Raw genomic sequence first — 12,942 nt, forward strand, 5'->3', positions numbered from 1 at the left:
CGCGGGGCCGGCCCGGTAGGGGCGTTTCGCGGTGCGCGGCCGGGGCGCAGCGGAGGCGTTTGGACACCGCGGGCACCCGTCGCGGGCGCTACCGTCTGCCCCGCCCCACCGCCCCGCCCCGCCCCACCCGCCCAACCCGCGAGCCCGCGGCCGCCCCGACTCCGGAAGGATTCGGCCGAGCGGCCGGATGTGACGCTACGGCCCAGGCGCTCGGGAGGCCGCGGAGAAAGCGACGAGAAGGCGGGTAGGGAGGGGCGGGCGCCCGGGTGGCGGGCAGGGGGCGGGAGCGCCAAGACCCCCGCCCGCGCACGCGGAGGAGCCGCGTTGAGGGCCGGTCCGGGCGGTGGGCACGTGACCGGGGCGGCGGGCGGGCGGCTTCCGCCCGGCCCGGCGCGCTACCCCTGAGCGCCCGCCTCCCCGTAGGCCCGGCCCGAGGTCTGGCAGCCAGCGACAGAGCCGGGCGCCCACGGCCCGAGCGCCCCCGGCAGCACCATGCCTGCGCTCCTGGAGCGCCCCAAGCTTTCCAACGCCATGGCCAGGGCGTTGCACCGGCACATCATGATGGAGCGGGAGCGCAAGCGGCAGGGTGAGACGGGGCCAAAGCGGGAGGATGCACGGCCCGGGGAGCACCGCTCTCCCAGGGCTGACCCCCCCACCCACGGGCAGACCAGTGCACAGCGGCCGAAGCTAGAGGGACGGACAGCCCCGTTGTGTCGGGGATTAGAGGCCACACCTAAACTCCAGCGCCCTGGAGCTGGGAAGGACCTTGGAGAGCACCTAATAAACCTCCCCGCCCCAGCCCCCTCGCGGTGATGGGGAAGCCTGTCCCCTCCTAGTGCTTTTGGTACTGGAGCAAGTACAAAGAGTACTGGGATAACCAATTTTTGCCGGTCTTCATTCTCTAACATTCTGATAGTTTAACCATCCTGCCACTTTCTCTTTCTACCTGACTCTTATTCCAGAGGAGGAAGAGGTGGACAAGATGATGGAACAGAAGATGAAGGAAGAGCAGGAGAGAAGGAAGAAAAAGGAGATGGAAGAGAGAATGTCACTAGAGGAAACCAAGGAACAAGTAAGCAGTCTCTTCATCTCTCCTAGCTCTTTCTTCTCTTGGCTCTCCTGCCTTCACCTTCTCTCCCCTCCCCAGATCCTGAAGTTGCAGGAGAAGCTTTTAGCCCTACAGGAAGAGAAACATCAGCTTTTCCTGCAGCTCAAGAAAGTTTTACATGAGGAGGAAAAACGGAGGCGAAAAGAGCAGAGGTGAGATTGGAGAGCTAAAAATAAAATTGGGCCCAAAGTGTAACTGGGATCAGGTAACAAAACATCAGTGTTTAATGGCAAACGGGACGGGGAGGGGGGTGGGAACGGCATGGGTCGGACTTGTCTTTGATCTGCCTTCCTTTCCCTCCAGTGACCTGACCACTCTGACATCAGCGGCATACCAGCAAGGCCTGACCGTTCACACTGGAACTCACCTCCTCAGCATGCAGGGTAAGGATTAAAGAAACTGCTTGTCAGAATGCGCCTTCCAGTAGGTTGCTGCCTCATTTCAGCATCATGAAGCCCCTCTCCCTCTCTAGGGAGCCCTGGAGGACACAATCGCCCAGGCACCCTCATGGCAGCAGACAGAGCCAAACAGATGTTTGGACCCCAAGTGCTTACGGTAAGAACAGTAGAAATGGGTGTCTAGGCTGAATTTTTTTTCCTACTACTACCACCCAGACCCCAGCGTGCTTACCAGCCAGCACTCAAGTCATGAGTGTGTTCCACCAAACTGTGTAGAGGAAATGAGGCAGTCACTTGAGTTTTTGCTTCATGGAGTTCACAGGCAGTGAGTTCTCATCTTTCCTCCTTAGACCCGGCACTACGTGGGCTCAGCAGCTGCTTTCGCAGGGACCCCAGAGCATGGGCAATTCCAAGGCAGCCCGGGCGGCGCCTATGGGACTGCTCAGCCCCCACCTCACTATGGACCCACACAGCCTGCCTACAGTCCTAGTCAGCAGCTCAGAGGTGAGCAGTGGGAAAAGAGGAAGAGAGCTTTCCTCAAGGCCCAGAGGGAGGAGTGGGGAACAGGCTACGAGGAGGTTCTCGTGACTGTCTCTTGCCTCCTCAGCACCTTCCGCATTTCCTGCAGTACAGTACCTGTCTCAGCCACAGCCTCAGCCCTATGCCGTGCACAGCCACTTTCAGCCCACCCAGACAGGTGACGGACACCCCACGCAGGGGCCCAGTTTCACGGGTCCTCCCTTCCTTTCTCCATTCTCTACTCACTTCACACCCTTCCTCCCCACCTAGGGTTCCTCCAGCCTGGTGGTGCCCTGTCCTTGCAAAAACAAATGGAACATGCCAACCAACAGACGGGCTTCTCTGACTCAGTGAGTAGAGCCTTGCGAGGTCAGGGAAGGGCTACCTATGCTAAGGGGAGCCGCAGGTTGCCTCAGCTAACTTTGTTCTCTGCAGTCCTCCCTGCGCCCCATGCATCCCCAAGCTCTGCATCCAGCCCCTGGACTCCTGGCCTCACCCCAGCTCCCTGTGCAGATGCAACCAGCAGGAAAGGTAAGGTGGTAATCCAGCCCGTGAGAATCCCTACACGACAGGGAAACAGGACTGGGTAGGATAGGTGGTCCCCACCCCCATATTCCCTTCCTCCCTTGGGATGGCTCTCAGTTGGGCGTGGAGTAAAAGAGAGGGCACGCACGCTGACAAAGCCCTCCTTTCATCACCGCTGCCAGTCGGGCTTTGCAACCACCAGCCAGCCTGGCCCTCGGCTCCCCTTCATCCAGCACAGCCAGAACCCGCGATTCTACCACAAGTGACCATCAGATTTGATCTTCAACCTTGCCCCCAGCCCCTGCCGTGGGGGAGGATCCCTGGTGTGTCCTAGTCCCAGGCCAATAAAATCTACCTGCCACTGACCCTGGCTGCGACTATCTGTGTTGCCTCCCACTGGGCTGCTAGGAGGGTGTGGGGTGGCTGGCAGGTCCATAGGAACCACAGGGGGACAGCAGGTTGGTTGTAATGAGCTCAGTGGCAGAGTTCAACCTATACTCTTCTTTCTGATTTCCAAATTGACGTTCTAGTCAGCAAATACCGATTTATTTCGAAGCAGCAGCTGAGTTGGGGGCTTCATATTAAACTTGTAGTTTTATTCAGGTTTGATTTTTAACAAATGTGTCGGGGAGAGAGCCCGCAGGAAAGGGTGAAGCCCATGGGGGCAGGGCCCTCCCAGATGCCTGAGGAGGGGGCAGGTCCCCTCCCCTCTCCTCCTCTTCCCTTCCCATCTAAAGGGATTTGGGGAGAGACATAGGCAGGGGAGGGGGCTGGTCCCCAGTCTGTGGGGGTGGTGCTTGGGAAAAAGGGCTATTGGGGAATAAGGGACCAGACCAGGGATGAGTAGGGGAAGGGCACAAGGAACATTTGCCAGAATCCACAGCTTTCTGATTCCAGATTGAATTAAAAAAAAAAAAAAAAAAAAAAACCAAAAAAAAAAAAAAAAAAAAAAAAACCAAACCAACCTAAACCACAAGCAGCACCCACCCGGTCTCCCCCACCAGGGCTGTAGTGCGAGGGGAGAAGAGGAGGGCAGCGTCACCAAGGCCATGGTTCACTCACTCCTGGCCAAGGGAGCAGGGTGAAGGGCACGGGCTCCCCGACAGATTGAGGGTGTAGGGGAAACCAAAATAAAATGTCAAATAAATTGTGTAGGAGGAGTCCAGCCAAGGGCCGGGCCAGAGCTGGGCCAGGCTGGGGGAGGGGGCCTCTGCAGGCTGGAGGATCACTGCTGCCACCACAGCCACCCTGGGTAGAAGAGAGAAACCAGGTGAGACAGGATAAAACCTTCAAAGGGAAAAAGGGTGAGGGGAACAAGCACCACAGTCAATTAAGACCAAAGTAGCTCTTCCATGGAAATAACAAAGTGAGTGGAGGGGGCTGGGGGGAGGGGGGTCACCACACTCACCTGGGAGCCAGTTATTTTGCCATGGCCTTGATTGCAACAGCTGCCTCCTCTGTCATGGCAGACAGCACCGTGATCTGGGGGAGCATGGGGGATAGTCAAGTCTGAGCTCAGAGAAAGAAGCACAAAGAACAACGCTGGGCATAAAAGAAAGAGGGGGGGCACCATACCAGTATCTCTTCTCCACAGTCGTACTTCTGCTCAATCTCCTTGCCAAGATCTCCCTCAGGCAGACGGAGGTCCTCTCGCACCTCCCCGCTGTCTTGGAGCAGTGATAGATACCCATCCTGGATGCCAATCAGCTGGGGGCAGACAGGGAAGGAAGCTGAAGGTAGGCCCAAGTAGCCTGAGGATAAAGGGTCTGATGGGCAAACTAGGGTGGGAAACTGCTAATACCAAATACCCTCTCCTCCTGCCAATCTCCCTTCTCTCAGCACAAGGTCTTCTCGCCAGTCTCTATTTTCCTCCCACAAACCACTAACCCATCTACATCCAGACCATCTACATACCTGGAAATCGTTCCTTTTGATGTTGGGGACATCCATATTATGAGTTGACGGGCAGATATCTTCATATTTCTTCCCAGTAAAGATGTCAATACCAACCAGATGGACCTGTATGCATGCATCACATCAAAGAGAAACCCAACCAAACTCTAGGATGGAGGAGATAAAGGCTCAAGTTATCCCTGGCTAGTGAGGGAAGTCAGACTAGGTTGTCAGGACAAAGATTAGAGGAGCTGGAATTGAACCAATCAACTCAAGAAAGAAACACTAAAGCCTCTAAAAAGAGCCTGGGGCCAAAAGACCACCACTGAGACTGGAGTTGACAGCACACAGGAAGGTTGTAGGACAGGCTTGGAGCAGTCACCTCGAGCTATCAAAACATCAACGAGAGACCAGGATCCTAGGGGAGCAGGAGGAGTCTAGGTGAAAGTCTGGAAGAAGCTTTCTGGACATCAGCATAAAAGGCTGAGAACTTGGAAGATAAGGAAGATAGAAGGAAAAGAGCTGAGAAAACAGGAAGGAATGAGAAAGAAGACAGCTGAAAAGAAAAAAGGACTTGGGGAGAGAACAGAAAAAACGATGCATTTAGGAAATAAGAAAACCAGAAAGAACAAAGAATGATCTAGACATCTGGGGGTAACTCAGGATGTGCCAAGTCAACAGAAGACAGAAAAACTGATTTGGGAACAAAACCACAAGAAATCCAACAAGGGTGAATCAGGTTGAACTTTTGAGAAAAAAGAAAAAGTAAAGTTACAAGGAGGGATATAAGAAAAATGTTAGGACCTAAGGAAGCAAGGAGGCTCCAGGAGAGGGGGCAGGTAGAGACACTCTGATGCTGCATCAGAGATCCAAGGGGAAAGCTGGCACTGGAGAGTGGGGCAGCAATTTGGAAAATCAGAGGTGTACACTGGAGCCCCTCCGAGAGATGTTAGGATTGGAGAAATCCTGGGCAAAGTGATAGAAACAAAGAGAACCTACAAAGACTCAAATGGACAGACAAATAGAAAAAGTGACGGAGCAGCTGAAGAGTCAGAGCATAAAGGACCACAAAGAGAAGTTGGAGACACACAAAAATGGAGAAAGGGGGGATTCCAAGGATGACAGGGCACAGAAAGGTAACCAAGGAGGAAGCTGAAGGCTGGTGTAGTAGTTGAAAAAGGTGTCCAGGGCTGAGTGCTGAACACAAGGAACTGGATGGTAATAAAAGAGCTAAAGAAGATAGGGGGCTAGCATTGATGACAGCTGGTGGGGAAGACAAGATATGGAAATGAAATTCTAACCTTGGCATGGCCGTGCTTGCCAGTCTTGGAGGTTGACATCTCCACAATCTTACATGGCCGGCCTTTGAGCACCACAAAGCCATTCTTACGTAATGCTGAGCACTGCATCGGGAAGGTGGCTGAGGCCCCTGCATCTCCTGTCTCGAAGTCCAAATCATCTGCCATTTTAAGAGGCTTCGATTCCAACTAGAATCAAGAAGAAAACTAGGGTCAGTAAGGATAGAATTAATAGGGTCTCCAATTTATCCCACTCTACTCTAGAAACACTGCTTCATTTTTTCCCCAGCACTTTATTCCATTACCCACGTAAAATAAAGTTCCTAGATTAAATACTGATTGGAATCAAAAATACTATGTGTGTGGCGGTGGGAGATAAGCAGGATTCCCCACCCCAAATGAAAGCTAAAGGGGTGGCCCGGGATAGAAAAAGCTCCAGGAAGTCAGGATGTCAAATCTCTGAGATGGGCAAAGGCCTAATTCCTGGTAGGGGGAGGACTCAGGTGTTGCTTGCCACTGAAAACCAACCACCCCTCTTCCCCACACATAACCAGGGCTATAATTAGGTGAGCAGCTATGAGCCAGCAAAAGGGCGGGGCTAATGTGGGGGGGGAGGGGTGGAGACCGGAGGACAGGGAGCCCCACCCGTCTCTGTTACCCCCCCCACCCTATCCACACACGAGCCAGTCACTGGTACAGGAAACCACAAGGCCTCTTTGGGGGATTCCCGCCTCTCCAACATGCATTTGCAGACGCAGCCGAGGGGGAGAAAGTAAAGTTGTTTTCTAACTGATCTCCCTGCCAAACACCTCTGCTTTCCCAAAGGGAACCCAGGAACCCAGCCTCTCCTCAAGGGCCCTCCCACTTTTCCCAGGATGCACCGGTCCTGTCGGCTTTTCAGGCCGGGCCTGTACAGTCAGTAGAAAGTGGGAGAGTGGGGAGTGGTGAATGACGATAAAATGAAAGCAAAAGGCTGGTAGTAGTTAGTGAGTAGTGTAAATTATACTAGGCTAGCAGAGTTAAGGACCCTAAAACCAGGAACTCCCAAAACAGACACAACAAGAAAGACAGTGACAAGGTGAAGAGCACCTATCAAAATGGGTAATTCATCTGCCCGGGACTTTAAAGCGCTGTCGGGACGACCGATAAGAGTTGGGCTCCCGTCCAATCGCCCTCGGTTTCCCACTTTCTCTGGCGTCCCAGCACGGACAAATGCCACTTACACCTGGCTGGCCGCCTCACTTCACAGGAGGATTGGGGGGAAAGCTACAGGGGCCCATGAGGTGGGGGAGCGCTAACATATGCCCACAGCGGGCTCACGGAGGTAATCAAGATCAGGGCGTCGGGCTTCTCCCACTCCTCAAAATTCCAAACTCCCTTAGGCGCCCGCGAGGACCACCTCTCTCCGCGCTGGGGGTTGCCGGCTCCCGCCCACCATGTGGCCGCCCGGGGCTTCCGGTGGCCGGGACCTGGGGGGAGGGGTCCCCGCGCTGCCATGCGGCCCCCGTCCACCTTCGGCCATGCGGCCTCCGACCCCAAGGGCAGCCTCTCATAGGGGGCACTTCCGGTACTGCGGCCACCCCCTCCTCAAAGGCCGCGCCAGGCCGGAGCCACGCAGCCTCCCCTCCCCCCCGCCGGCCGCCAACCCCCCCCTCCACATGCCCTCTCACCGAATAGCCCCCTCCCCCACCTCACGTGGCCGCGCGGCGCCCGGTTCTCAACGTCCCAAGTACCCTTACCCCGGCGGGCCGATCTTGCCCCCGGCCCTCGCCCCAGCTTGGCCGCCCGGCGGCCTTTCCCGCGTGGCGGCCTCGCGGCTCGCCGTCCCCCGCCCTGCGTCGCTCCAACGTCACCGGGCCAGCCCCAACCGTCACCCCGCGCGCCAACCGGGTCGCGCGCCCGAGCCTCTCCGCACCTCGCGCCGCTCTCAGACCGAATCTTGTGCGGCGGCGGCGGCCGCCGATCCCCTCTGCCCCCTCCCCGACCCTCGCGCAGTTCCATCTCTACTCCCAGGCCCAAGCCAAGGTTCCGCGCACGCGCGCCCTGCCCGCTCTCACCTCGCGCGAATGCACTGACTCGACCCCGTTCACTCGCGGCGAGCCCAACCGCTGCCCCAGAGCCCGCTGCCGCCGCCGCCGCCGCCTCTACCGCCGCCGCCGCTGCTGCACACGGGTCTTAGTACGCAGGCGCCGACTCCCCACTGACCAACCAAGCAGCCCTGTGACAGCCGCGCAAGCGTGCTATCTATCTCCTCCGCCCTCCACCCCCGCACTGCGCAAGCGCACAGATTCTCCCGGCTCTCCACCCTCCCTCCCACCTACCCATCCAATGACGCGCATCCGTGACCCCGCCCCTCACAATTCCTGAGTTCGTCCCACCAGTAGGCAACGCGCAGGCGCATCCGGTTTTTTAATCCCTTCAACCTCCTCTCCCATCCCCGTGTTAGACCACCAGCCCTACCGGACGGTTCTTGCGCCTGCGCAATAAGAAGCCCTGCACTCCACACCCTCTGAAGGAAACGCCTCGGCCTCAAGGCGCATGCGTGTTGGGAGTCCTGACCGCCCCTTTCACTTCAGACGTCGTCTGTACGCCAGGCGTTGAAAAGACCACGCCACTGTACTGCTGGTGTCGTCTAGAACGCATGCGCCTTAGGAAACGCCCCACCTCGACTTTAGCTGGGCTTAAGACTCACACGTTTCGGAAAACTTGTACTGTGGGGTGGGTCCTTGGTCTCAAAACCCATTTCCCCGCTTCCCACTTCCCCTGGTTCCACACATGCGCGAGAGAGCTCTTTACGCTCCACTCTTCCCAGCGCGCTCGTGTGGTCGGGTTACCACCCATCTCAGCTTCACTTCTCTGAACTGTGCGACTCTGCTCTGCCATAGAGTTTCATCCAGAAAGATAGAGCGGTCCTGTCCCAGCCACCATCTTGTTTAAACCCTCGGTCCATGTTGGTCTCTATGGCTTCCATAGAGGCCATTCTACTTCTGAATCCTAAAATAAAGAGATTTACATGACATTTCTCTTTTTCCCCCAGCTGTTCTCTGCGGTCTCCAAAACAGTTGTCTACGAGCACCCTTAGAAAAAATTCTCTATAAAGAAGAGTGCTGTATCAAATTACACTGACATTCTCTAAATCATGGGAAGTGACCAATGAAACCAGAAACAAACTATCTCTCGGAATGAATTTCCCTGGCCCTCGTTCTAGAGAAGAAAGGCGCTGCTTTTCCTGAAAGTTTGTAGTCTTCTTCCTCTAGTTCCTAGGTTTTCAGCACTACATTCATAGCTACCTTGTTTGCTTCAGTAAGCTAGGTTGACAACAGTATTATGGAACAAGACAAGCAGCTAAATAGCTCGACTTGGAATCCAAAATCCTAAATCTGGTTCTTGTTTAAGATGTGACATGATGGATATGAACTGCAAACACTAGCTTGAATTAATACATTTACGTAGCACATTATACTATCACCCCCAGCTCCTCCCACTCAATTTTCTGAAGTTTCTGCCATTTCCTTTGGGGAAAACAAACTTCCTGGGTGCACTGTTTGAAAGTTCAATTCATGCTCTTCTCAAAGATGTATTGTCCAAATGACCCAACAATTCCACTCCTAAGTATATACCCACCCCCAAAAATTAAAAACAGGTACTCAAATCCTTGCACACAAATGTTTAGAGAGCCTAGATGAACTTTGAAAACATCATGATAGGTGAAAGAAGCCAAACAAAAATAGGTCACATACTCTATGAATCCATTGATATGAGATATACAGAATAGGTAAATCCATAGAAAAAAAAGCAGGCTGGGGCTTCCGTGGTGGCGCAGTGGTTAAGAGTCCGCCTGCCAATGCAGGGGACGTGGGTTCGTGCCCCGGTCCGGGAAGATCCCACATGCCACGGAGCGGCTGGGCCCATGAGCCATGGCCTCTGAGCCTGCGCGTCCGGAGCCTGTGCTCCGCAATGGGAGAGGCCACAACAGTGAGAGGCCCGCGTACAGCAAAAAAAAAAAAAAAAAAAAAAAGCAGGCTGGTGGTCACCAGGTGCTAAAAGGGAGGGGAATGGGAAGTAACCGCTTAATGGTCATGGGGTTTTATTTTAGAGTGATGAAATGTTTTGGAATTAGAGGTGGTGGTTGCACAACATATGAATGTACTAAATACCACTGAATTGTTTATTTAAAATGTTTAGTTTTATGTTATGTGAATTTCACCCTCAATTTAAAAACACTTGGAGTTCCCTGGTGACGCAGTGGTTAAGAATCTGCCTGCCAAAGCAGGGGACACGGGTTCGAGCCCTGGTGGCGGAAGATCCCACATGCCTCAGAGCAACTAAGCCCGTGTGCCACAACTACTGAGCTTGCGTGCCACAACTACTGAAGTCTGCACACCTACAGCCCGTACTCCGCAACAAGAGAAGCCACTGCAATGAGAAGCCCCGCGCACTGCAACGAGGAGTAGCCCCCGCTCGCCGCAACTAGAGAAAGCCCGTGTGCAGCAACAAAGACCCAACACAGCCAAATAAATAGGTGAATTAATTAATTAATTAAAAAGAAAATGAAAACTCTTGTACACGAATATTCAAAGCAGCATTATTCATAACAGCCAAAAAGTAGAAACTACTCAAATGTCCATCAACTGATGAAAGGATAAATAAAATATAGTATATCCATACAATGAAATCTTATTCAACAATAAAAAGGATTGAAGTACTGGGTACATGCTACAACATGGATGAACCATGAAACATATGCTAAATAAAAGTCAGTCACAAAAGGCCACATACAGTAGTGTGTAATTCCATTTACATGAAATGTACAGAATAGGCAAATCCATAGAGACAGAAAGTAGAGAGTAGTTGCCTAGTGCTTAGGGGTTAGGGAGAAATGAAGACATGGGGAGGGACTGCTAACGACTGTGGGGGAAGGGGCAAAGGGTGTCTTTTAGGATGATGAAAATGTTCTAAAATTGATTGGAGTGATGGTTGCCCTCTTCAGATATTAAAAAACATTGAATTGGGGCTTCCCTGGTGGCGCAGTGGTTGAGAGTCCGCCTGCCGATGGAGGGGACACGGGTTCGTGCCCCGGTCCGGGAAGATCCCACATGCCACGGAGCGGCTGGGACCGTGAGCCATGGCCACTGAGACTGCGCGTCCAGAGCCTGTGCTCTGCAACGGGAGAGGCCACAACAGGCCCGCGTACCGCAAAAAAAACAAAAACAAACAAACAAAAAAAACCCATCGAATTGTACACTTTAAATAATTAAATTGTTAGTATATGAATATCCTGATAAAGCTGTTACTTTAAAAATGTGTTGTTGGAAAAGCTAAAGCTGGTCCTTTGTTTAAAAAAATAATAACAATAGACATACCTCTGGCAAGATCGACCTAGAAAAAAAAGACATAAACTATGTTAGAAGTGGAAAAGGTCATAAATCAACTATAGCTGAGATTAGAAACCATTATAAGACAAACTATGAAGAAGACTTGCTGAACAAAAGAAAAAAAAATGAGCATTTCCTCAATAAATAAATTACAAAGGGAAAAAGAAAACCAGCAGGGGAAACTACAGATTAAAAAATGTAAGTCAAATGAGTGAGTTTGGACTCAAACAAACTACAAAAGGGTGGGAACATTAAGAGACAATTAGAAGTCTGAACACTGGTATTTTATATTAGGAAATTATTCATTTGTTTGGTGTGCTAATATGAGGTTATTTTTTAAAGTCGTCTTTAACAGTACATATGGAACTATTTACATGTGAAATGATATCTCTGGAGTTTGTCTCAAAATAATACATGAGAGGCAGAAGTGGGAAGAGGTATAGATAAGGCTAAAGTTAGGGGATGGGAAATGGGTTTATGATACTCTTTTCTCCTTATGCATGTTTGACATTTTCCATAATCAAAGTGCTTCAGACCGTTCTTTGTTAATACATTTGTAAACAGTCTAAGTGGACAATTTCCTGAAATATATAATGTATGTGTATACATATATACAATTTATCAAAATTAAATCAAAGAAATAGAAAACCTAAATAAACTCTTACCAAATTGATGGAAAAAAAAATGTGTTGTTGGGAATTCCCTGGCGGTCCAGGAGTTAGGACTCTGCGCTTTCACTGTTGAGGGCGTGGGTTCGATTCCTGGTGGAGGGAGGAACTAAGCTCCCACATGCCGTGTGGCGCGGCCAAAACAAAACAAAGTTAAAAAAAAGTCAAACAGACGAAGTGAAGCTTGAGGATGAGCAAATGGGTAACGCTTAGGTGTGGGTGAGGGGGCGGGACGTTCCTGGACCCGCTCTTACAGCACTCAGCTGCTGGGATCAGCAGAGAAACCTTGAGTGCATTCACTCAGTCATCCATTCATTCAGTTCATATTTACTGAGTCCATTAAGTGTCAGATACTTGGGATACAAGGGTGGTGAGATTAGCACTATGGTCCCTGCCCCACAGTTGGGAGGAGGAGATTATCAGATAATAAACAAATGTATAACATTAGCCCGTGTGCTCAGGCCAGTACCTGTCTACCACCAGTGACTGATGGGTTTATGAACAGCAGTTGGTATGAGAGTAGGAGGAGAAGCCCTGAGAAAATGCCTGAGGGATCTTCCGTGATTTTGACCTTGCTTCTGTGGAAGTTAAGAAAAAGAGGGTGGAGATGGAGAAGAATGAGACTGGAGTGGTTCTGGGCCTGGAGGAAAGGCCCAGGAGTTCTCCCCACCCCCCCATTCCCAGAGGCCTTGCAGAACCCAGGTGCTAGGGAGAGAAGCCAGAAAGTTTCTTAGAAACTGGACCAAGCAAGTAGGGAATAGGTCTGAGGACGGAACAGGGACCCAGTTCACAGAAGAAGGAAACTCAGTGAGCCCATCGCAAATGACTCTAGAGCATTAGATCATTCGTTTGCTCAGTCATTCGCTCTCCAGGTAGAAACTGAGGCTCGTTCTGGGCCAAGCCCTGTGGTCAGACTGAAGAGGTAGCCAGGGGACTTCCCTGGTGGCACAGTGGCTACGATTCCGTGCCCCCAATGCAGGGGGCCCAGGTTCAATCCCTGGTCAGGGAACTAGATCCCACATGCATGCCGCAACTGAGAGTTTGCATGCCACAACTAAGGAGCCCACCTTCTGCAATTAAGACCTGGTGCAAGCAAATAAATAAATAAATATATTTTTTAAAAAAGGTAGCCGGGCAACTGCAGAGCAGGGCCATGCG

At 52.1% G+C, this 12,942-nt stretch overlaps 2 protein-coding genes across 4 annotated transcripts; one reads left to right on the forward strand and one right to left on the reverse strand.

Annotated features, from left to right (window-relative positions):
- Positions 1-121: 121 nt before the first annotated feature.
- On the forward strand, positions 122-2,915 carry GPS2 (G protein pathway suppressor 2). 2 transcript variants are annotated; one of them, XM_060135862.1, is made up of 11 exons: positions 122-244; positions 424-586; positions 963-1,072; positions 1,148-1,260; positions 1,412-1,491; positions 1,581-1,663; positions 1,857-2,010; positions 2,114-2,203; positions 2,296-2,375; positions 2,461-2,556; positions 2,733-2,915. In XM_060135862.1, exons 2-11 carry the CDS (start codon positions 493-495, stop codon positions 2,814-2,816), a joined length of 984 nt encoding a protein of 327 aa, XP_059991845.1. In that variant the 5' UTR covers positions 122-244; positions 424-492; the 3' UTR covers positions 2,817-2,915. The 2 variants fall into 2 exon arrangements, with proteins under 2 accessions (XP_059991845.1, XP_059991844.1); XM_060135861.1 differs by having other exon boundaries at positions 963-1,260.
- Positions 2,916-3,117: 202 nt separating this feature from the next.
- Positions 3,118-7,965, reverse strand: EIF5A (eukaryotic translation initiation factor 5A). Of its 2 annotated transcripts, none has more exons than XM_060135870.1 (6): positions 7,799-7,965; positions 5,745-5,930; positions 4,465-4,569; positions 4,126-4,257; positions 3,959-4,032; positions 3,118-3,798 (listed from the first exon to the last, which is right to left on the reverse strand). In XM_060135870.1, the coding sequence occupies exons 2-5, from the start codon at positions 5,907-5,909 to the stop codon at positions 3,970-3,972; spliced, it is 465 nt and encodes a 154-aa protein (XP_059991853.1). In that variant the 5' UTR covers positions 5,910-5,930; positions 7,799-7,965; the 3' UTR covers positions 3,118-3,798; positions 3,959-3,969. The 2 variants fall into 2 exon arrangements, with proteins under 2 accessions (XP_059991853.1, XP_059991854.1); XM_060135871.1 differs by lacking the exon at positions 7,799-7,965 and adding an exon at positions 7,481-7,569.
- Positions 7,966-12,942: the final 4,977 nt, after the last annotated feature.

Source organism: Lagenorhynchus albirostris, chromosome 20, assembly GCF_949774975.1.
Source record: "Lagenorhynchus albirostris chromosome 20, mLagAlb1.1, whole genome shotgun sequence".
Classification (NCBI taxonomy): Eukaryota; Metazoa; Chordata; class Mammalia; order Artiodactyla; family Delphinidae; genus Lagenorhynchus; species Lagenorhynchus albirostris.